Consider the following 24,162-nt stretch of genomic DNA (forward strand, 5'->3'; position numbering starts at 1 on the left):
AAGAGCTTTGGGGTATATTCTCCCACATCTGAAATAGCCCAAATCCAATGCCCTTCAGGGCACATTGCACGGCTTCTCTTTTTCACCAGACATTTGAAAATGGTGGGAGGAAATGTAAGAGCAGGAAATTGTTTGACTGGGGAATGAGCTTTGTTGTGGATTACCTTAAAGTGTGGCACATAGGATGTACTTTTAATTGATATCAAAGGTGCCTGAAATGTATGGATATGCACCCATTTTAACATTTTTACATAGAAGTCAATGGGTGTAATTGTGTTTAAAATTTACATCCATGCTGAAGTGCTTGGACCATTGTGCTTGGGTTGTGACTGGATCCTACATATTGATGCTGGGTGTGGGAAGGGTTGAAGGATCCTTGTGCCTTTCTCCCACAAACCCCTGTGCACCCATGTAAGTGTAGACACAATCTAGCACTAAAAGAGGTCTCTAGTTAAACACTTTAATAAAAGAATATTTCTTCTCTGTTTTGTCCCGAAGTTTTTATATAGACACCCACACGTGATACAGACTGAAAATAAACAATATTCCTAAGGTTAACAGCTTATATATTTAATGGAAAGAATCTGATACACTTCTCACCATGCCTGGTTACTGTTTGCACTTCAGTCAGCTTGGACAATGAAAATAGTCACTCAGTTTCATTTCCTGGTTCTAATGTGCTAGCCCAATGTGTTTGTGTTTGGGTTCACAGTGCTACAGAATAATGTTTACTTTTTTAAAAAAAATTGACACTTTATTTTTGAAAAGTCATAGAGCATTCGTGTCATAATACATTTTGTAACTGCCTCCTGCCCTCTTATTTCAGACCCAAAATAATTTGACTGTGTTGCTTTAATTAAATCTTATTTCACACATTCTTTATAAACAAGCTAGCACAAACACACTCACCCCACACATTTTTATTACGGGCATACCTCAGTCACCCTTTAAATCAGCTTCCCCAGTCCTCCTGCAAACTAAGAATCGTCCTCACCATAAAAACTTGCCATTTCCCTCAATAAATCTACTTCATATAAAAATCTTTTGCCTTCAGAATCTCATTTTTCATTTGTTTCATTAGCTTCCATCTCGGATATCTAAATTCCTTTTTATTACATCTGGGAATTTTTATAATGTGCAAATTGAAATAATGATTATATTGCAGCACTCTGCAAATGGTTTTCATTAAGCTTCCAGCTACTATTCCTTGCTCTGTTGGATATCTTTGTGTCAGGGTTACTTTACGCTGGACAGAAATTTCAACAACTTATATTGAACAGAATGACTAAAAACCTACTAGATAACTAGATACCAACTTTTAAAATACATCGGCTGATGGAGCTTAATTGCAGGTTCTCCTCAAAATCAAAGTGCTTTGGTTGCTTTAAACTTGACAATCATTTTAAAATACAGAGAAACTGAATCATTTTCTGGATTGTACATATTTTTAAAATCAAAAATATTATTTATCTCTGCAATTCTAAGTGAACAAGCACACTGTGAGAAATATATTTAGAGTTTTAAGAAAGCTCCTCCTGTTAAACTATAAGGTTTTGGTTTTCTGTTAATATAGTGACTAAATTCACATCCTACACTCAGTAGGAACCTCTGGTTAATTACAGTGACTTAAAATAATTCAGACACTGTTTGTATGGCAAGTGGAAATTTAGAGTGGTCATTTTGTTGACCAGACTCATCGTGCTGCTTTGAGGCTCACCATCACCTTTTTTAAACTGAGTTTACTAGAATATATTCCCACTACTCTTAGGGTCACCAGAAGTCTGACCGATCACATCAAGAATCCACCTAATTGCAAAGATGTATATTTCTGTTGCTCTCTTTTTCCCTTTTGCACCCAAGCTTGTCTTCTGTGTCTGAAATTTACAGGAAAAAGAGAGGAGCTTGCTCCAACAAAAATCAGCACTAGATTATGACCACAGCTGTATGGAAAAGCCTTGATTTTACAGATACTGGCTATCAGCAATCAAAAACTCAAGCAAATTCAGTGGGCTTCTGGCAAAAGAAGAGTGTGTATAATTTCCCAAATAAATTGGCCATTTGTTTCAATGTAAATTTTGGTACCACAATGCCTAGGGTAGAGGTTGCCATTTTAAATGACTTCTGTGTTCTAATGATCAGTAGTTTTACATTCCAGATATTACTATTTCATATCAAAATCTTTTTTCCCTGCCTTACTAATAAATATGCTGCCAGTTTAGATGGCTGCATAATAAATCAGTCAAGATTCTACCAAAAAAACCCACCAACCCATCAACAGACATCTCTCACAGAAATCTATGGGTACAATACACTACCCAACTTCTATAGCACAATGATTTTCAGAGATCTGAGGAGAGAAATATAAAGAACATAATTTCTGAACATTTTATCAACATGGTTACTCCACTGAACATGTCTCCAAGACTGAGCACTTACCATTGGAGCGGTGAATACAGGTGTGCTGGTTATCACTCAGGAAAAAACCCTCCTTGCATTGACACTCATAGCTGCCCATTGTGTTCACACAAATCTGTTGGCATCCTCCATTGTTATCCAGACACTCATCAACGTCTAGGGGAAATGAGTGGAAATGAGAATGTAATATCTACACGTAGACTGTATGTTTAAAATAGCAAGCATCAACCAAAAGGCACTCTGTAAATCAATCTAATGCAATTTACATGGGCACTATTACAGTTAATCCAAATTAATCCATTTAATTCTTTTTCTCACTTCACAGGTTTAAAGTGAACATTAAAAGAACTATGGGGGGAAGGGACATCCAGCTTAAGCCACTATGCATTCTGAGTTGCAAATTGATTTCCAAAGCACAATGAATGTTAACGTTCTAAAGAGCTGTGACCCCATCTGCCAAAAGTGGTGTTGTGCTCTGTCATTCCCTATCCACTTGGAAAGACATACTTCGGGCCTACAATAATTTCTATCGGGGTAGCAGGCAAACACAAAGGGCATTATTGGGTGAAAAGAGTCTTTATAGAGTTCTGGTCTTGAACAGAACAGCATGCTTCAATTACTGAAGTCATAACCCCCTACTTTGTCCGTTTGTTTAATGTTGTTTAATGAAAGAAAGACTTCTTAAATCTAAATGTTCCATGTCTGTATTGTCATTTTAATAGGCAAATATATAAACCCACAAAGGCAGCATTAGCTACTGGCTGTTTTGAGGGTCCCCTCTCTCCTCCTCTGCCACCCCTCCCCCGCCATTACCTCCCTTTGGCATTAAAATTGTTATACTGTTCTGTTTAACGGAGACACATGTTTTACCATTAGGAGAACACTGGCACTAAACGATATACTCAGTGTATCTGACCTGTATTCAACCTTGCAAGCACTCTCATCTTTTGCTCATAAAAGATTGCAGAATATCTCTGTTCCCAGTTAACTCTTTGGACAATAGTGTCTCTGCCTCCCAAGAAACTCACAATTTGTTCTTTTTGTGAGGCATTGCAAACAAACAACCAGTTATTTCACAGGAAGTGCCAACATTTCAGAAAGGGACAAAAACTATAAATGCCTCAGCAGGGTTGGCATAGCTACTGCAGTAATTATTTCTTCAGGAAAACCAATGGAATGAAATTACCAGACATGTTGCTTAGGCAGGTACACTGCATCCAGGAGATTTGAAATGCTAGAGAAACCTGATTGGTAATTAACACTGGTTCAGCCATCCCTACCGAGCCTGACGACCTAAGACCGGGGGATCCACCTATGTGAGAGTGATGTTTACTGCTCAAGCTCCAGCACTATAAAGGATGGTAAATGCAGGCACAGAGCAGTGTAATGAGGATAATAAGCTCTAGACAGTAAGAATGTCTCCTCCTTCATCCTGGACCAGGATGGGAACATGCAGCAAGTTTCCCTTTTACCAGGAAACTGTGAGGCACTATTCCCTCAAGTTCCCCCCACAAACACCGCTTGCCCCTCACCATTCTCAACATGTTATCACTTCCTCTTGTCCCTTTGGGAGACTGAACCCCGTTAGCAGACACATCAGAGCCATTTGAGGAGCACATTAGGAGAGACCATCTAAGCCATTGGAGCTGGGAGGGGAAGGAGCAGTCACACGATTTTGCAAGGGGCTGCATGTGTGAGTGAATAGGCCTTGCGGCAATAGTAATGTTAATATTGACACAAATAGCCCTAATTCAGTCTTCAGTGTTTGGACTAAATTTCTTCAAAATTATACATTGACTCATCTCTTTAGAAGATTAGCTCAATGCTAACTGGAGAAAAAAATCTCACTTGATCCATACACAAAAACACAATTTCGCAGCAAAGTGAGACATTTTCCAAGTGTTGCTGTCTATATTTTCACAAAACAGCTTGAACAATTGCCTTTCCATTCTGATGAATAATTTGAAACCAATGCAATAATTTATCAACATGTTTTTCTGCTTTTGACAGTAAAATCTGATGATTTACCACTTCTGTAATGAGACTGCCCCATTTACCACCAACCCCTACCCTTTGTATCTTAGAGTTAACATTAACGCAGTTCAGACTCTGAAAACAACGGGAGAAATTTCTAATAGCAAAATGTTGTCAGTTACTTGCACCAAAATGATTAAAAAATAAAGACAAAGGAGAAGATTTGAGTGAAAGGGAGAAACTCGGCTCTAGAACATGCTTACTCCCATACTGTAGAACCCCACCCCCCAGCAAATTTTGAGAGTCTGATTGCCTTGTACACTGTATATCATTGGTTTGTCTCTCTATTTCGGCCTTAGCCCTACCATGGGACCAGCTTGATTAGAGCTCATTGCATGACTGGGCCTTAGAGGACAATAACCATATCTCCTATTATCTACAGTGTCAAGCACAGTCTTAGTTGGAGCTGTCTAATAACGTTCCTCAAATAATTTAGTTGCTATGTGAAAAGGGGTCACCAGTACAAAAGTTTGAGAACCACTGAATTAGACCTTGTGCATGGTTTGGATTGTGGGATGAGGTGGAGGAGCATGTGTGTGTGTCTGGTCACTACAGCTCATGGAGTATTTTTTAGTAAAACCAACAAACATGCGTCTGGCTTTTCAATTAATGTATCTGCTAAACCTGTCAAAGCAGCCCACCTGTATTGCAACCGTGGCTAATTCAGAGTAGTTACCACATGAAGATGGCACATCTGTTTCAGCCAGTGTCCCCAAGGGCCTTGCTTTGAAAAATAATTCTGATCAACCATACTTTTTCAACACACTTTGGGGAAAAAGCCAATAACCAAAGGACACCTCTAAAGTCAATCCCATCTGAGACCAAACCCACAAGCTTGCAGTGGAAAGAAATGGAAACAAACTAGGCAGACTGATTGTCAAGGGCTGCACATCCACTCCCACCCCATTCTTTTTCCTGGAGAATCTCTTCTCTGCCTTCTTTTTATGTTTCTGCCTTATGGCAACATTATCATAAGTGTTTAAGTGACACAAGAGTCAAAGTCTCATTTCAAAAGTGAGTAAGTCCCATTGAGTTTCAGTGAGAGTTAAGCTCCTAAGTAACTTTTGAAAATGGGATGCCTAAGTCACTGAGGAACTTTTGAAAATTTTACTCTAAAACTTTTTCTTTAAAACTTTTGGAAGCAGTCTCTCAGAATGCTGCTTTTGCCACTGTAGCACTGTGCGGCAGAGAAGTGGATTGCTGGTAACAGTAGTGCAGGACTTCAAGATAGTTTAGCAAAACATAGTTCCAGGGGAGAGGGGCACCTTTTGGCTTATGAGAGAAATGGGTAGAGATGTTTGAGCCTTAAAGTCAGTACGTTCTGAACCTCTTTAGTCAGGAAGTTGGTCTGCAAATCTACTGAGAAAAGGCCTTCCTGAGGTGGAAATACTGCATATAGCTACTCTTGTAGTATTTTGCTACTTGTATTTCTGCTATGAACTGGGAAGGGTAAAAGTGCACAAAATGTAACAGATAAAAACATATGTACATATGGAACTCCTTAAAATTTAAAAAATGACTCAGATTCATGCCTGTTATTTCATCTGAATCAAAGTTTTCCATCCCTAGAACTTAACCTAATCATAATTTAGCAGTGCTATATTTATATATAGCAGTGCTTTCCTCTTTCCACCTCCCTGTTCCACTCCTCAAGAGTGCACCAATTTGTTGTGCAGTAGGCGTCCTGGAAGATCTGATTTCAAGATGACATTGGAGGCACCAAGATTAAATCTGGAAGTGGCTGTGGGAGTTGAGCAAATGGTATTAGGTTAGATGTCTTAGACAGCAGCTCCTGCTGAAATGCTCATACAACAGGTGACAAGTTTGTCAAGGTAAGAGAATAATGGATCACACCAGCTGATGTGGTCGTGAAAGAGCAAGAGGTTTGTAAGTAAAATCATTGCTAGCCACATTTATTGAACCACCTTTAGATAATGGAAAGGTAGGTATTAGGAGCATGAATGAATGAGAAAAGGACATATCTGATTGTGAATGTGCAATAAGCATATCTTCAGGGTGAGAGGGAGTAGATCTCGCAGAGATTTTAAGAGCATGGCCAAAATTTTCAAACATATGTACATAAAGCTAGACACCTGAAAACATCTGGCCTCTGGACTAAAAAAGGGAATGTGACAAAAGTGGAGAAGAAACATTGCATGAAAAGGAGAATGAAAACCAATGAGCTCAGCATTTAGATACCACAGTGATAGAAACTTTACACAAAGCATAGATCAGATCAACAGATAACATGCATCTTCAGAAGGTGGGAAAAAAGCGACAGCTGTGAATGCTTACTAAAATATCCCTTTAAAAACAGAAAGTATGAAAATTGTGATACCCTGCAAAAGCCAAACAAGTTTTGCAGAAAAAGGGAGAAATAAGAAACACTGATAATTGCATCAGCTGGCAACTATCTGGTTATTCCATCTTTCATGGATCCTTCTAATTAGAAATAATTATTCTCAACATCAATTTACCTCAATGGCTCTATGTGGGAACCTGTTTTTCATTTCTTTTTTTCAGTTTCTTTTAATGCTTTTCCTCTTCTTTTGGTGTGTGGAGGCAATTAGATTTAGCTGAAAAGTTTGTCTACATAACACAAATTCTTTAGAAAAGAAAAATGCATTTACCCCTTCAAGGGTTTCTTTTATCTTAAAAGTGAAAACACATCTCTAAGATGGAGAATAAATTGCACAAATTATCAATTAACTGTATAGACTGTACATTCTTTGGAGCTATCTTTTTATTATGAAGGTGTACAGCCTCTAGCTCAATGGGAGCTTGATCCCATGATGTGTCAAACAGTATCCCACTTCCTATAAATAGTGTCATTTATTGAGCTTTAATTGTTGGTCTGCTCCACAGTCACTGATGTAATGTAATTGGGTTTTCATTTGCTCTCACAGTCTTTGATAGAAGCACTTGAATGTGGGAGCTTAAATTTCGCTTTCTGGGGCTATTTGTACAAATACATTTGGATTTCTCAAATTTCCATTGAAAATAAAAGACAGTAAGGCACAAGTGTGGCTGAAGCCGATGCCTTTGAAAAGCAATAACTTGCGGGAAGTTTTTAGTGGTATTTATCCAGTTCTAGTAATAAATCATCATCTCTATTCTAATCAACAAAAAACATCGCTTTTGGAGACTATAAATGCAGCCAGACTGTCTGCTCAGCATCCAAGGCTAAGATAACAAACCAGTTTTCCTGAATCGCTCCCAACCTGCTGTGCTAATATTTGGGTTATTCATTATGGTATTTTGTCCTTAAACTGGAACCCCAAGAAAACAATACAATGAAAAAAAAAGTTTATATCCCCCACACTGATTAAAAAATAATAATCAAATATCTTTCCACTCTCTGCAAATGTAGCTGAAGCCTGTGTTCTGTCATAACAGGGAATAATTTCATTCCCTTCAAATAGATAGCTTAATATTAGCTTGTATGATGTCTGCCCATTTACTGAACAGAAATAAACTGCCTCAATGCTATTATGCCAACAGAGCACATAGGTCAAGTCTGCTGTTGTCATTTGTTTCTTTCTTTCTCATAAACAATCAGGCACCACAATTTGCCCTTTTAAGACATCAAAACACTTTTCACGGCTTTTAGCATTTCCAAAATAAACACTAGAGCTCACTAAAATGACATTTTACTTGAAGCCTCTATATTCTTGTTAATCATCTCTCCTTTTATATACATACACACATATACACACACACAAACACACACACATATATGTATCCCTTGACAATACTGATTGAACAGAACTTAATTCCCTAACAGCTTTTCAAAGTAAGTTAACTGCTCTTTTTGCAAAATATTTAGTAAAGGCCAATAGTCTCAAACCTGGGTGCCCTTAAATTTAGGTTCCTAAATCTATATTAGAGGCCCACATATAGCTAAATAAAGGTAGCATATGCCTGCAGTTCCCATAGATTTCCATGGGATCTGGGGTGCCTAGTGCTTTTGAAAATGAGACTGCTTCTGTTCAGATGCCTAAGCATGGATTTAGTAGCCTAACTTTAGGCCCTAAGGTTTGAAAATATTGGCCAAACAGTAATCTGTAGATTGCATATGGAATCAGACCAACTCAGGGAAAGCTTGAGGAGGGATTGTGTGAACTGCCCAGTCTTCATGTCAGGTCATCTTTTGTGATAGTCTTGCCTCCTTGCTATGTCCTTTGGGCAACTGTTACCTCACACATACACAGAAAGCAGTTCCTATACTTCCTCATAGTTTCCGACTGCTTACACCTTTCTTACATCCTCCCCTAAAGCTCACCCATGCCAGGATCATGAACAATATGGCTATGTATGATTTCTCTACTGCCAACGTCACTATATTCCGTCAATCTATATTTTGTACTTATCTGTCATATCAGGCCTATATTTGACATCAATAAGACTTTGTTTTGAACAAAGTTAAACACAAATCTAAAGGCTTTGACAACAAATCTCTCTGACACAGATTCCCTAACTATAAAGTGGGTATAGCAATACTTTGCTCAATCTTCTTATTTAAAATATTAAAAAACAAATAACCTCTTGCTTCGCTGACCTGGCAGAGATTCCTGGTTCCTGACCTTAGGCCAGGAATCTTCTGGCCTCCACTTGCATTTCAGCCTCAGCCCTTAAAGAGGTGTGGGAGGGAGACCTGGGCCCTCCCTCTCCACTGGGTCCCAGCCCAGGGCCCTCTGTGAAGCAACATTGACAGGGTCCTACAGTTTTGGGAGTGATCCTTATAGTCCAAAAGGCCTGTAGTGGCTCTCTTGGAGTAGTGCCCCCTTGTGGCCCTTTTGTGGCATCCTGTCCCAGCTTCAGGTCCCTCTGGGCGGGGACGAATATAAGGCTGGAAGGGGTGTAGACCCACAATGCCCTTACAGTCAAATAGTAAAATTCACTCACTGCTGGGTCATCCCCATTCTCCTCAACAGTCTCTCTCGGTCAGGGATGCAGTGCTTCTCACCCTGCAGCTCTTCTGGCTGTCAGGGTTGTAGTGGAGCTCCCCTCACATAGAGAGGCCTCTTTGCCAGCCAGCCCTTAACTGAGCCAGGCTCTGTCCTTTTCTTCTCCCTCCTGGCCGGCATTGGCTGCAGGTATGGGAGAATGGGGGACAGGGCTAGTTGAGCCCAGATGCTCCTGCTCCTATGAGGTTGCTCTGCTCCATCACAGTGGGGTTTTCAAAAAACCTAATGTTATTAGTGCTCAGCTCCCAGTTCTGCTGTCAGGGTTATAGTACCAAAAAAGTCAGGACGGCCGGGACAGGGCTTAAAAAAGGGAATGTCCCAGCCAAAATGAGACGTATGGTCACCCTAGTTTGGTCAAACTGAATTGAAACATTTTGTTTTGGATCAGTCAGACATTAATCTGTGTTTCCTTGAACTGTCACAAAGCCTGATGGAAGACATAGTTTAGGCGCAAAGTGCCCATTTTCCATTATGGGCCAGATGGGGGCCTCTTCCATAGAAGAGAAGGTGGAGATGAGGTACCTGAACTACCATTCCCATGAGGCACCATGGCAGCTCAGGCAAACACAGATTAATGACAAACCAATCTAAAATGAAATTTTTATTCAGTTCAATAAAGTAAAATGGAATATTTCTATCTGTGAATTTTGAAAAAGGTTGATTTCAATCAGAATTTTTTTGGAACTTTTCCACAAAAAAAAAAAGTTTATTTTTACTTTTCACCCCATTCAGGATTAAAACAAGTTTCAAAATCCTATCCTCTGGGGGGAAATTATGGAACTCCAATTTTCAACCAGCTCTAGTTATCATATTGGCAAAATGCAGAAGCAATGCCCAATATACCATGGAAAGTGTTCTGAATGTGGAAAAAACATTTTTTGGTGACAGAGGTGGAAGAGTCAGTTGCCAGTTGTAGCATAGGATAGTGGAAAGAACCTGTTTATGGATTTCTTCAATTTACAAACTGTTAAGGGATTTTATTCCAAATAATCTATCCAAAATATGGTCTGAAAAATGTGTTTGACTGCTTCCTTAATTTACATGTGTGTCAGATTTAGACACTATAAATACTAAACAAATTATTTATTTCAGGTTTCAACAGAAGGATGATATACTGGAGATCCAGAGGACAAGTATATGCTTTTAAGCAAGTAGGAAAAAGGTATTGACTATTCCCACAGATGAAGCAGCAGCATTGGTAATACCATGCAGGAAGAGTGATGATGTTAATTGATATTGGGTTATCATAATCTTATAACAGACCCGCTGAATTTAGAAGCAGAGATTCTTAATAACTGGGCAATCCCAGATGCATTGGAAGAATGTGGCTTTCGATGAAAGACATTTGGGATAGCATGGAAAGCATTCCAACCAGATTTTGTTAGATATATAAGGAGCACTCTAAGGATTATACTTTAATGTGTTATATGCTCCTCTTCATTTCTGCAAGGGAAAGGGAGCAAAAAACCCAGACAATATCCTTGCTGGGAAGTGAGAGTGAATGAGTGGGGAATGCTGTCTCCACGATAAACTACCCCGTTCCTGCCAACTTCACAAGCTCCACACCTGGGGAAGAGGTAGCCCAAGAACCCATTTTCTCACTCTGTGCAGGGACAATGCTACATCCCAACAAAGCAAAGTTACAAAGTTCATGATCCTAAAACACATAGGGGGCCAGATCCTCACCCAGTGTAAATTGTCATAGGTACAATGGAAATATACCAATTTATGCCAGCTGAGGATCTAGTCCAGAATTTTCAGCCCCCTACATATCAATAACCTGCATAAGGCTACAGGTTGTGTCTTAAAAATAAAATCAAGACCTTTCAGGGTAAAAGATACTACCTACGTGTTAAGATTTTTTTTTAAATGTAAAATGAGACACATCATTCATTTTAATTATGCCCTCTGTTACACAGATATACGCTGCTAGAAATCTTGTTAGAACTCCAACTATGTGGCTTTTCCAGCTATCAAGACCTTAGAAAACATTTAATTAAAAAATGCTTCCATAGGTATAAAACATTTAGATACTAATTATGTGTGTGTTGCATTACAAACTAAATGAACAAGCTTAGCTACCTGTAGCTCTTTCAAAGAGCAGTTGGTGTTGCTATGGTTGATATAATTGAGGGTGTTGTCATCCACTGAGCAGCTAAAAGACACTACAGTAGCATCTGCATCATCCCCTCATGGAAAGTGCTAATGAATTTAATAGGGATGAAATCAATATGCTTATATAGAAATTGCTATAAAACATTTGTAGAATTTAACAGAGTTATATCTTTCCTACCGGTATCTTGAATCCCATTTGATGAAATTCTATAGCAGGATTATAATTCTTTATTTAATTTTGTAGGATTAAAAAAAAACCTAATTAAAAGGTAAGCATTTTCTATTATTATTGTAGGAATTTTCCACAAGTGATTGATTGAAAGGTAACAGATTTCAAACCGATAAAATATATTTTTTAAACCAAAACACATAATTAACCTGCAGAACTCATTGCCATGAGATACCAGTCCAACAGTTTAGTAGATTTTAAAGATTTTAAACAATGGATTATGTGGATCATGAAAACATCCACAGTTACATTAGACAGGATAAAATATTTACAGGGGATATAAACCACATGCTTTCTGCATAAGCCAACCTCTAATTGGCAGCGGTTAAGAAGAAACACTCTATGGGCAGGTTATTTCATTATGGGATTTCTTATATCTTCCTCTGAAACATCTGATATTGGTTGTTTTCAGAGACAGAATACTAGACTAGATGAATCACTGTTCTGATCTGGTATTGACAAATACTATATTCTTATGTCTGATTGGCCACAGCCAGTTGCGGCCACATCACTCCTTGAAGTACTGTCACGAAGATATCATAGAGTAGTGATTTGGTGTGCACATGTTAACTCCAACTTGAGAACTAAAGCTGTGTGAAATTACAGTTGCCATTCACTGGAACCTTCTTACTTTTGGTTCATGTAGACCCCTTCAGTTTTTCATTTGAAGTTTTGATTTCAAACTCACTTAAACTGAAACTCGGTCCAACCCCCCAATGTTCATGTGATTTCACAACATAGGAATAAGCTTTACATGCTTTCAACATGCAATCAAATACATTTGTGAGACTGGGCCTACAAGTCACTCAAAATATTCCACTGAAATCAACGGGACTCTTTCCAGTAATTTTAAACCTTTGCACTGTATCACATCTTCCAACTGAGAATCTAAAAGCTTTTCACAAACATAAATTAAGACTTGACACTCATAGGTAAGTATCACACCCATTTAACACAGGAGAAAATTGAGTCAGAGAAGATAATGCCTTGACCGTGCAAGGGGTTGCACGCATAAGCACATACTGGATTGGGACCTAAGTGCTTTGATGGATTGGGACCAGAGTGCTTAGCCTCTTGCAGGATCAAATGCTAAATGACTTGTGCCCTCAGTCACAAAACAAGCCCCTGGAACAGAGAATTCAGATTATTCGACTCCCTAACCTGTTCTCGAAGTACCAGGCCATTTCTAATTCTATAAATCAATAATGGGATGTGCAGCTCAATGTTGCCTGTCATATTAACACTTTTTATTGCATCTCTGCCTAATTTCAGAAGCAGTTTCTCACTTACCTCTTCAACTTAAATGAGAGACAGAGTTAAACAAAGGAAGTTTTGCAATGCTTCTAAAGAGCATTAAAAAAAAAAAAGAGTTGAAATTCCCAGTTGAGTCTAAATATAGCAACCCATAGATTTTATCATAGTGAATTAGAAGACTTTTTTCTTAATATAGAGCCAAAATGCTATACACAGTGTTCATTAGTTTTCTTTTTCTAGTATTTATCTAACAATGTATTATAGGTACTTTTATGTTGCACTAAGTAAATAATAGAAAAGATTTTCAGTCCATATTTATACCATTTCAACCTTGAAAGATTATACACTTTTTCTTTTGTAAATAATAATGCTTGTGATGACAGTACATTAGGAATACTTACAAAAATCAATTTAAACACAATTTTTGCAGTGTCACAGACATTTTAAAAAATTCACACATATTTAAATAATTTGGTTATTTTATTTTTAAACCTGCTTTAAAACGGAAGAAAAACAGATGTAGAAGCCTTATTAGATCATGTATCTCCTATATTATATTGTTTTTAATGTATACCGCAAAGTCCTGGAGTTTTGGAAAGGCACCCTTTGGTGTGGCATATTTATAAAACTGAAATCTTAATAAATAAATATCCACTTAACATTCTTCAGTGCTTTGTCCATTCTGTTTTAAATGACTCGAGCAAAGCTTCAAATACTTTGCTTAGGAGATTATTACACTGTCTAATCATTATCATTATAAAGACTTCCCCCCAGTGATATTCAGCCAAAATTTTCCTTAGCTATGACAAAATGAAACAATGTCTCCTTGGTTCTCACCCCTATTCCCATATCTGGAAAGGGTTATCATATGCTCCCTCAGTTCTCATCTATATAATATGACTCCAGGAATGTGTGTGTATCACTCTGAAGCTATTATGTCTGTAGCGTCAGTGTGAAAATATTGAAACAACTACTAGCATGGTTGAGAGCTCTTTTTGATCAGAATTTCACCAGATTCAATCATCACTGAGATTCACTGTTTGTTACCATCCAATCTCAGCCCTTTTGAGCTTAAGAATTATACCTGTGCAGTGTACAGATTCAGTAAGGCATGTATCTATGTCACAAGAAGACCATTGTGATATCAAAGGCAACTCAGCCAATCACGAACCTTACTTTACAGCTTATTTACATGCAATAATTTCATGGGTTGTATGAGGGAGACTGCACAAATGGTAGATTACTTGGTTACCCATGCACCCAACTGCCACCCACACAAATCAACACAAATCTCCCAGCACAACTCCCCTAGACACAAAACAAGACAACCACCCACACAACAACACAACCAGCATAGGCCAGAGGTTCTCAAACTTTTTTTGCTAGAACCCAGTTTGAAAATATTTCAGGCTGTGATGACCACCCCTCTACCCCAAAAAGTGACGACCTCCCCATACCATGCCACCCTTACTTCTCACTGCTACTGGGGCAATTGGTATGTGACAGTTGATCAGAGGAGGTGGAAGTAACAGGTACATGGGGTAACAAACGGGTAGTTGTGCCTCCAGCCGGGGGCAGCTCTGTGCAAAAATTTTGGGGATCATGTACAAACAGCAACATTTCTCACTACAACACAGCACAATGAAACCAGAGCCCACATTTTCAGCTTTTTTATATACATGATTTTATGAATTACACTTGTGTGATAGCATGGGATTTCAGTTACTAGTTTATTTACAGTTATGTATATTCAGTTTCTTTCCAGATTTTCCATATATATCAATCTCTGCAGCCCCTTAAGCATTTCTTTGTGTACTTCTCCAAAGTCCTTCCAATTTTTTGAACCATCATTTTGGTACTGCTGAGTCCAGAAATACATTTATTTCTTTTTTAGCTATTACCTGTAGTCTTCCAAATGCCATATTAAAAGGTGTTATCATAATTTTGTCCATATGTTTGTTTTGGTATCATTAAGCTAGAGAATTCCTCCCTTTTAGGGTAATGTTATATCTTGTAATTGGATATGTTTCCATTGTGTAATGCATAGTGAGATACTGCCATTTCTTTACATAGAAAGGGTCTGATCCAAAGCCCATTTAATCAGTGGAAAGAACTCAACTGACTTCTGTAGGGTTTGGATTAGGCCCAAAGAGTTTTAGGCCCTGATCTTACAATATGCTCCAGTCCTTTATACCTGCACATAGTCCTACTGAAGTCAGTGGGACTCTACATGGGTGCACGAATCCACTGTGTGCATCAAATTGCAAGAACAGGGCCCTACAAAGAGTGATAGAAACCAAGATTTTGGCCTGGGACCTGCTTAACAAGAGTATTGATTATCATAGTTTACTTTTAGTGCTCGTCCATTTTAGGACTTGACTAAACAGAGAGTTAGTAAGTGGCAAGCTGGCGTGTAAATCTATAGTGCTCTAACTGCCATGTGGATCCTACTACCATACACTAGATGTTCTGCAGTGTGCTTTGATCTACTGCAATTTGAACTACAGAACTTTTGAAGTTAGTGAGTGTGAGCATGCTCGTTCACTGTAGATGTATGCCCCAGCTTGCTGTGCACTAACTCTTTGTTTAGACAAGCCCTGAGGAAAAAAAAATATGATTACATTTTTTACTCTAATTACACTATACTTGCACTGCAATTACACTGTAGGATAATTACTAATTACTTTTTGATAATTACTACTAAAACCAGGAGGTTAACTAACAATCTAAATATAAAGATAACATAAATACAACACAGTTACTACACTTGGATTCTAAAACGACATGTATTAAATGTGAAACCAAAGAGATAAGTATATGGTCATATAGTTAAGCTCTGGTTATGTGAATTAGTGATAATTAGTTATCAGGAAACATAGCTAAAGCATAACTATATCCTAAATGCTATGTAACTACAGTGTAATTACAAGTACTGTATTATAAATAAAAATGAATAATAATTTATCAATCCACCCTTGCACACCTTTTCTTCTCCCAATCACCCGTGCCCTCCTTATTTCAGTGGCTCCCACAAAAATAGCAGGTGCTCAGGTACTATAGTGATGCAGTTCAAAAGTACTTATATTGACAGAGACACCATTTGTGTTTACATAAAGGCCACTCCAGGTATCCGATTACAACTAACTGGATCAACACATGTACAGTAGAGACATATCCCACCTTAAAGTTTCTCTCTAATTTAATGAGAGCCAAATACACATCAAAGAGTAGAATCTGGCTTCCAAATTACTGGCTCATGCTAACATACTGTAGAACGTATTTGTGAGTGGCAGTGTCAATGTAAGCCACTAATTTAGTTTGATCGACTGCCTCCTCTATGGGAGTATTTAAAAATCAAATCACAGGAATACTTGCAGAAACAAGAGGCAGAAATCAATTTTGCTGACATACAGCTTCTGGGTTCTTTATTTATGATAGGCTGAGATTATTCCTTCCTAGTTGTCATTGACCAAGATTTACTCCATAATTTTTATTACAGTGTTTCCTCAGACCTAACAACATTTACAGTTGAGCTGACCCAAACTCACTCTCGTTTTGGTACCTTTTAGGTCTCAGTGGATGAAAAAAGCAAGCAGATAGTAAATTAACATGCAAAGAAAGATCTGTCACGTAAACACAGGAGGTTAATTTTGGGTGCCCAAATATTTAAGACGTGCTCAGAAGGAAAGCTTTCATGTAAAGACTCCTGGGGACTGGCAGAAGGAATGTCTTATGACAAAAGCTCAGGACTCAGAACCTATCTTCAATGAGCTTTAGATCAATGATTCACTAACTTCAATGGCTTTGGATCAGGCCCCTTAGAATCAGAATTCCTGGCTTTTTTCTGTGTGAAACACTGGACAATAATCTAGGGCAATCCTCTAACTTGGGCTTCCAAGCTTAACTACACTTAGGGCACAAATTTTTAAAGGTGCTGACCACTTACAGCTCCAACTGATATCCATGGGATTGCAGCTCTGAAAAGTCAGGTAGCTGACGTTGGGCATCCAAACACTCAGGGATACAGAAATTAGAGCTCTCTAACTTCTCTGTGTCTCAGTTTCCCATATGGTATGTAAAAATGGAGATAACAGTTCCTACCATAGGTGCTGACACTGTGGGTGCTCCGGGGCTCAAGCATCGACCAAAAAAAATCCACATGGCCCGATTAATCTTGTGTGTGCTCTGATGCCTGGACTGTGGCCCCGCCTCCTGCTCTGCCTGGAGGCCCTGCCCACACTTGGCCTCTTCCCCTTGAGGCCCCACCTGCCACTCTGCCCTGAGTAGGCCCTGCCCGTGCTCGGCCTCTTCCCCGCGAGGCCCTGCCCATGCTCACACTGGGGAGGGGACAGAGAGGCGCACCCACCGGCAAAAACAAACGTCAGCACCTGTGGTTCCCACCCATGGTCTAATGGAGCATGCCTTTAAAAGAGACATCGTTCATAGGCCATAGATCTTTAGCCATGACAATTTCTTTGGACTTATGGGAAGGTCTTATGCCTCAGGGTGGGCAAACTATGGCCTGCAGGCCACATCCAGCCCACCAGCCATTTTAATCCAGCCTTCGAGCTCCTGCTGGGGAGTGGGGTCTGGGGCTTGCTCCGCTCTGATGCTCCAGCCGGGAAGCAGGGTCAGGAGCCACTCCACACGGCTCCCAGAAGCAGCAGCATGTTCCCCTTCTGGCTCCTACGCATAGAGGCAGCCAGGGGCCTCCACTCCACACGTTGCTCCCACCCCAAGCGCCGCCTCCGCAGCTCCCATTGGCTGGGAACCGCACCCAATGGGAGCTGCAGGGGCTGCACCTTTGGATGGGGCAGTGCGCAGGGCCGCCTGGCCGTGCCTCTGCATAGGAGCTGGAGGGGGGACATGCTGCTGCTTCCGGAAACCGCTTGAGGTAAGCGCTTCCCCGAGCCTGCACCCCTGAGCCACCCGCCATGTCCCAACCCCCTGCCCCCACCCCGATCCCCCTCCCACACTCCAAACCCCTCAGTCCCACCCTGGAACACCCTCCTACACCCCAAGCCCTTCATCCCCAGCCTCACCCCAGAGCCCGCATCCCCAGCAGGGGCCCTCACCCCAGCCCAAGGCCCCCTCCTACACCCTGAACTCCTCATTTCTGGCCCTACCCCGGAGCCTGCACCCCAGCCAGAGCCCTCACCCCCTCCTGCACCCCAACTCCAATTTCATGAGCATTCATGACCTGCCATACAAATTTCCATACCCAGATGTGGCCCTTGGGCCAAAAAGTTTGCCCACCCCTGTCTTATGCCCTTTGACCAGGGTCATGCTAACCAAGCCTGAGGTACTAAAAATGCCTCTCTTGGACTTGTTTTGTGAACTAGTACTTCTATTAATGGGGGCACAAACTGTTAACAGATGACATGTGCCTGGACTATATAGGCCTCAGACCCCGCAGGGCCACTGTCTGATCACTTTTTGGCCAGGTCAAACCTAGGGTTACCATACGTCCGGTTTTTCCCGGACATGTCCGGCTTTTTGGTAATCAAACCCCCGTCCGGGGGGAATTGCCAAAAAGCCGAACATGTCCGGGAAGAATACCGCCGGCTAGACACTTCCCCTCCCGCGGCTGCTGTGCTCCTCCCGACTCTTCTGCTCTGTTTAAGAGCCGAGCTGCCCGAGCGCTACCGGCTTCGGGCAGCCCCCATGCCTCTGGACCCTGAGCCACTGGCCGGGCACTTCCCCTCCCAGGTTCCGGAGGCGCAGGGTCCAGAGGCATGGGGGCTGCCCGAAGCCGGTAGCGCTCGGGCAGCTCGGCTCTTAAACAGAGCCAAAGAGTCAGGGGAGGAGCACAGCAGCCGGAGCCTGGGAGGGGAAGTGCCCGGCCAGGTGCGCAGGGTCTGGAGGCATGGGGGCTGCCCGAAGCCCGAGCGCTACCGGCTTCACGGTTTGCCGGGCAGCCTCCAGACCCTACGCCCCCAGGTGGGCTCTTCCCCTCCCGGGCTCCAGCTGGGCTGGGGAAGCACCGGCCGGGGACGCAAGGTCTGGAGGCTGCCCGGCAAACCGTGAAGCTGGTAGCGCTCGGGCAGCCCTTTTCGCATGGGTGGATGGGAGGAGGGGGAATGCAGGGCACTCAGGGGAGGGGGCGGAGTTAGGGCGGGGACTTTGGGGAAAGGGCGGGGAATGGGCATGGAAGGGGCGGAGAAGGGGCGGGGCCGGGTGGGAAAGGGGCGGGGCCAGGGCCCCGTGGTGTGTCCTCTTTTTTTATTTTTTAAATACGGTAACCCTAGTCAAACCTGAGTGGCACTGTGTCTCTGTTTGCCAGACTGCAATGCAACTCACTCTAATTTGGAGGAGGGTGGGCTTACAGGATAGGGGTTCAAGCTGCTGGTGGGGGAGGGGTCACCTGAGAGGGAAAGAGGAGAGTCAGAGGTGTCTGTGGGCAAATCTATACTCCACCGCGCTTCAAGCGGCACTTTGCAGTCCCTGCTGGACTACACAAAATAAACTTTTCCAGACAAGCCAAAGACCTGATGTTTGTGAGGATTTGAATGAAGGGACTCCTGGAACTTTCCATGGTTACCACATGGCCAGTAGTAAGAAGCGGATAAGGGAGAAAAACAATAAAACTTAAAAACAGCCATGAGGACAAGAGGAGGGCAGGAAGGGTAGCAACATCAAAATTAATCCTATAATTATAACACTACATTAAAGGGGAGCTTTGAGGCTTAATTCATTAGTATTTGTACAACACATAGAGATCCATGGATGGAAGATGTAGTAAAGGGGTTCTCAAACTGGGGGTCGTGACCCCTCATGGGGTCACAAGGTTATTATGTGGGGGGTCATGAGCTGTCAGCCTCCACCCCAAACCCCACTTTGCCTCCAGCATTTATAATGGTATTAAATATATTAAAAGGTGTTTTTAATTTGTAAGGAGGGTCGCACTTAGAGGCTTGCTGTGTGAAAGGAGTCCCCAGTAAAAAAGTTTGAGAATCACTGGACTGTAGTACATGCGGATGACTATTGATCATTATTAAATTCAGGTATTTAATTTTGTGCATCTGAATACTAAAGGGTTCGGTGCCTTAGATGTGTTTGTCATTGTAATAATTCATTTGAGGCAAAAAACTGAATCAAAGGGGACTAGTGAGTGTTTTAAACTGATATAACACGATTAAAAGTAAAATCAATTCTCTGAACAAGTAGGGAGTTAGAAATATTTTGTAAAACATGATATGACTAGGAACTGCTACTTCTAATGTTAGGTTTTAAAAACAGGGCACAAAAGGTGCCTGTAAAATAAACATGCATTCACCTGTTTCCATACAGAGAAACTTTCCATTTGTGTATAAAAATCAGTTACTTGTGCACTTTACTTCAATCTACAATGTGGATTTTTGCTGGTGCACCTATTGCAACTCATTTTGAAAGTCTGGCTTCCTCCTAGACCTCAAACAACTGCCAAACCCTGAAATCCTTACTCATGCAAAATGCTTGCTGTAAAAGAGTAAGGGCTTTAGTCGATAAAAGTGTGTGGTTTTGTATGTGTTTTAATAAAAATGAAGAGTTATTAAAATAAAGCCATTGGGTTTCTACATCCCTCCTCTGAGTGCCAAGGGGTTTCAATCAGATTTGCAACTATGAAAATCTTTAAGACAATTTATGACTGATAATATCATTAAAGGCATATCTAGTGTATTAGAGGGTGACAGTACCAAATGGTCTGATCCCTACCCGTCAAGAAGGTTTAGCAAACTAGGGTGAAGGCAGCTGGAGGAGGACCAAATGAATGGCCAATCATTCAGTTTCTCTTAAAAATATTTGTGTTTATGAAATGTATGAAGCTTTCCAAAAGTTGTTTAGTTTCACATTTTAAATGTTCAATGTTTTAACAGGAAAAAAATCTATTTGAACTGTTGGGTAATATAAAGAAAAATAAACATCAGTAATAGAAGCATTCATTTGGAGTTCATGTGAGCAACATATTGCATGCAGCTGTCTGAAGAGAGGGAAGAAAAAATAAAGCTGAATCAAAAGTAAGGCACTGCTCTCTTTAACCACGCCAATGATTATGCAAGCGTAAATCAATTAGTGTTACAACTTGTCGACATTTCGCATCTGGGAGTTTATGAAATGATTTCTTATATATTTGCAACTACCCTCCTGCTTTAGGTTCAGAGACAGATTCAGCCAACCCCATCCCCAGTTTACACATTCATCCCAAAAGTGTGGGAGAGGCATCAGGTAGGTTTTTGTTTCAAACTGAATTTTAAAAAAAATAAACTATATAGTAACATTTGATAGACATGCCTGGTCTGTTAAATATGTGTATATAGAGATTTCATTCAATTTAATAAAATTACTAGAAATTACATGTGTTGTAATGATGGTCACTCTGTAATATCCTGCTAAAAAGAAAGATCTGATGACTATATTCCAGTGTAGCTAATTGTTGCAACGATGGGTTTGGGATAGCTCAGTGGTTTGAGCATTGGCCTGCTAAACCCCGGGTTGTGAGTTCAATCCTTGAGGGGGCCACTGAGGGATCTGGGGCAAAATCAGTACTTGGTCCTGCTAGTGAAGGCAGGGGGCTGGACTCGATGACCTTTCAAGGTCTGTTCGAGGAGATAGGATATCTCCATTTTCAGTTCAGTCAGTTTGTTTCTGATATTTACATGGCAAGAATTTGTAAACTTGTTAAAATAAACAAACAGTTTAAAAAAGATCAAATGATCCTCGACAGCAAAGGGAGGGCACTGAAGTGCTGAATGTGAAAAGTGCTGAACTGCCATTTTAAAGTTTTATATATATTATCCAATTGAAATTGCAGCATATCATCATCTGGGTTGGAATCAGGCCAGTACATTGGGGCTAGCATCCCAACTTTTACGAAATGGGCCATTAGCTTCTAAATGACCACAAGAAGTTAGGTTCTTGGTTTTATGCCCTGCCCCGAAATGCATTTAGAGAGAGACATGACTTCTTTTGCTCTCCTGTTTCCAACCCAGGTAATAACGTTCGGCAATGTCAATTCACTTCCTGTCCCAAAGTGTTGTGCAGTAAGACTGTGTATTGTTAAAGATGGCTGCAGTGCAATACGGGTGGAAGTAACCCCTGTAAAACCACTAATCCCTTATTGATGTCCAAAGGTTGTTATGAGATTTAATTAAAGTTTACAAAACATTCAAATGAAAGATGCTTTAGGAGTACTATTTTTAACAACAACAACAGGAACATCAAGCTCACATTGTTCACACATCAAGTTCACACTTAGGCTCAAATCCTCAAAGGTCTATCTGGTGTGGAGATCAGGAGGTCACTTAAATAGGGAACTGAGGCATACAAAAATTATTAAAATGTAGAAAATAATACTTTCTTTCCTCACCGGGATGTCATGAGTATAAATCCATTAAGTGTTTGTGAAGTGCTTGGATAGTATAGCAAGTAACACCATACAGAAGAATATAACTAAAATAAATGTATAAATTAACATATTAAAATAAAAATTATTGTCTATATTATCTTGTGTCTTGTTTGGTGGTGGTGAACAACTGTATGACACCTATTTAAGAAGGCTTATTGCCTAGAGATGTTAAAGAAAAAACTTCTCTATGAAATATAAACTAACGTGTTAAGGTGAATGCAATCTGGAAAACAGAAAGTGTTTTTGTAATAAAGCAACACTAACTCCTGTTAAAAAGGGAATGTTACAGATGATAGCTGGGGGTGGAGGCGGCATCCAGAAAGCTATGAATAACGCTTTTATTAGCTATGCAAAGGGCAAAATTGATTACTGATACAATTAAATTTATTCCTGGTGTAAAAACAGGACTCATGATAATTTCCCCAAATGTGGATTCAGTTTAGTTTGATTTCTACTAAGACAGTAATTTCAATTTTGGGGGGAGGGGGGGAGGGAGAAAGACTGATAATGATATCTTCATAATTCTGCCTCCAGGAGAAGAACAATGCAATTTGGAGGATTTTAAATGCAACAATCAATCCAAATAATGTTCCTCCATGTATAACCTGTACACATTGTTTTCTTTCCTTATTTTTTCATATTCAGATTAGCGATTGAGAAACAGAAGACTTGGTACAGAGAAACATCAGCCACTCTGGCCAAGAAATCTTGCAAAACAAGGCTCTCTCAGCTTCCAGTTTCAAATAGACAAGGCATTCGTCTCCACTTTCTATTCTGAACTGTTGAATAGCTTTGGAATGGTTAGCTGTGGCTAGCAGTGAGAATTGCCCTTACCAAGGTCTTTAGTCATTTTCCTGGCTGAATCTCAGGTCTATATTCCATTCTTATCCTCCTTGAACTATGCTGCTTTTAACTATGTTTGTCACATCTTCCTGCTTGGCTATTGTAACTGTCCTCCTCCTGGTGCTTCTCCTCTCTCTGATCATTCCGACTGCATCTGAATAGGTAGGTTTTCCTTCTCCACTCTCCATGGTGGTCCCTTTGGACTCCATCTTTGACCCCCTCCTCTCACTTTACTCCCTTTCTTTAGGTACACACATCCATTCACACAATTTCAACCATCATCTTCATGCTGGTGATTGTCAAATCTGCCTTTTTACTCCTGACTCCTCTTCCTCCATCCAGTCCTGCATCTCAGCCTGAGATCTCCTCCCATGTATCTTGTTGTCAGTTTAACAAAACTGAACACCTGAACTTTTCTCTAAAATAGTCTCAGCTCACTGTATTCTCTACAGCACCTTTTTTCTCCCTGAAGCCCAAAGCCTAGAAGTCATTTTTGACTCCACAGAAAAAAGCAGAATCCATGTTTAGTGAAGACGAAACATAGAGCTGAGTATCATCTATACAGTGGTGGCAATGCTTCAACCCAGTACATCTCACTGTCTCTCCCAGCAGCCTCAAATTCATGTGGAGCAGGATACATGACCAGACTAAGTAAGCAGTGCCCTATAGTTGAGGGTCCCTGAGGAGATAGGGAAATTGTTCATCACCACTATCTGGAATTTCTCAGATGCAAGATCTGGACTACAATAGCACCACCTCATCCACCCCCAGCAGGGCACTGTAAGTGCGTCAACAAACCTCATTGTCAGTGCCATGAAAGATTGCTGTGAGATATAAAATCAGCACAGACATCTTCCCAGAAGACCATTACTAGGAGCTGACCATACTTTCTTCCTGCCATTCATACAACACTCCAGTGA

General features: G+C 40.6%; 1 protein-coding gene across 8 annotated transcripts in view; it reads right to left on the reverse strand.

The window, feature by feature from the left end:
- SCUBE1 (signal peptide, CUB domain and EGF like domain containing 1) overlaps window positions 1–24,162 on the reverse strand; it is a 307,537-nt gene that overhangs the window by 221,482 nt on the left and 61,893 nt on the right. For all 8 annotated transcript variants that reach the window (XM_005296703.4, XM_008165966.4, XM_042848272.2 and 5 more), the window contains exon 4: window positions 2,437–2,571. In XM_005296703.4, coding sequence (XP_005296760.2) covers window positions 2,437–2,571 — 135 coding nt within the window. The remainder of the gene's footprint in view (window positions 1–2,436; window positions 2,572–24,162) is intronic.

Source organism: Chrysemys picta, chromosome 1 (genome assembly GCF_011386835.1).
Source record: "Chrysemys picta bellii isolate R12L10 chromosome 1, ASM1138683v2, whole genome shotgun sequence".
NCBI classification, from domain to species: Eukaryota; Metazoa; Chordata; order Testudines; family Emydidae; genus Chrysemys; species Chrysemys picta.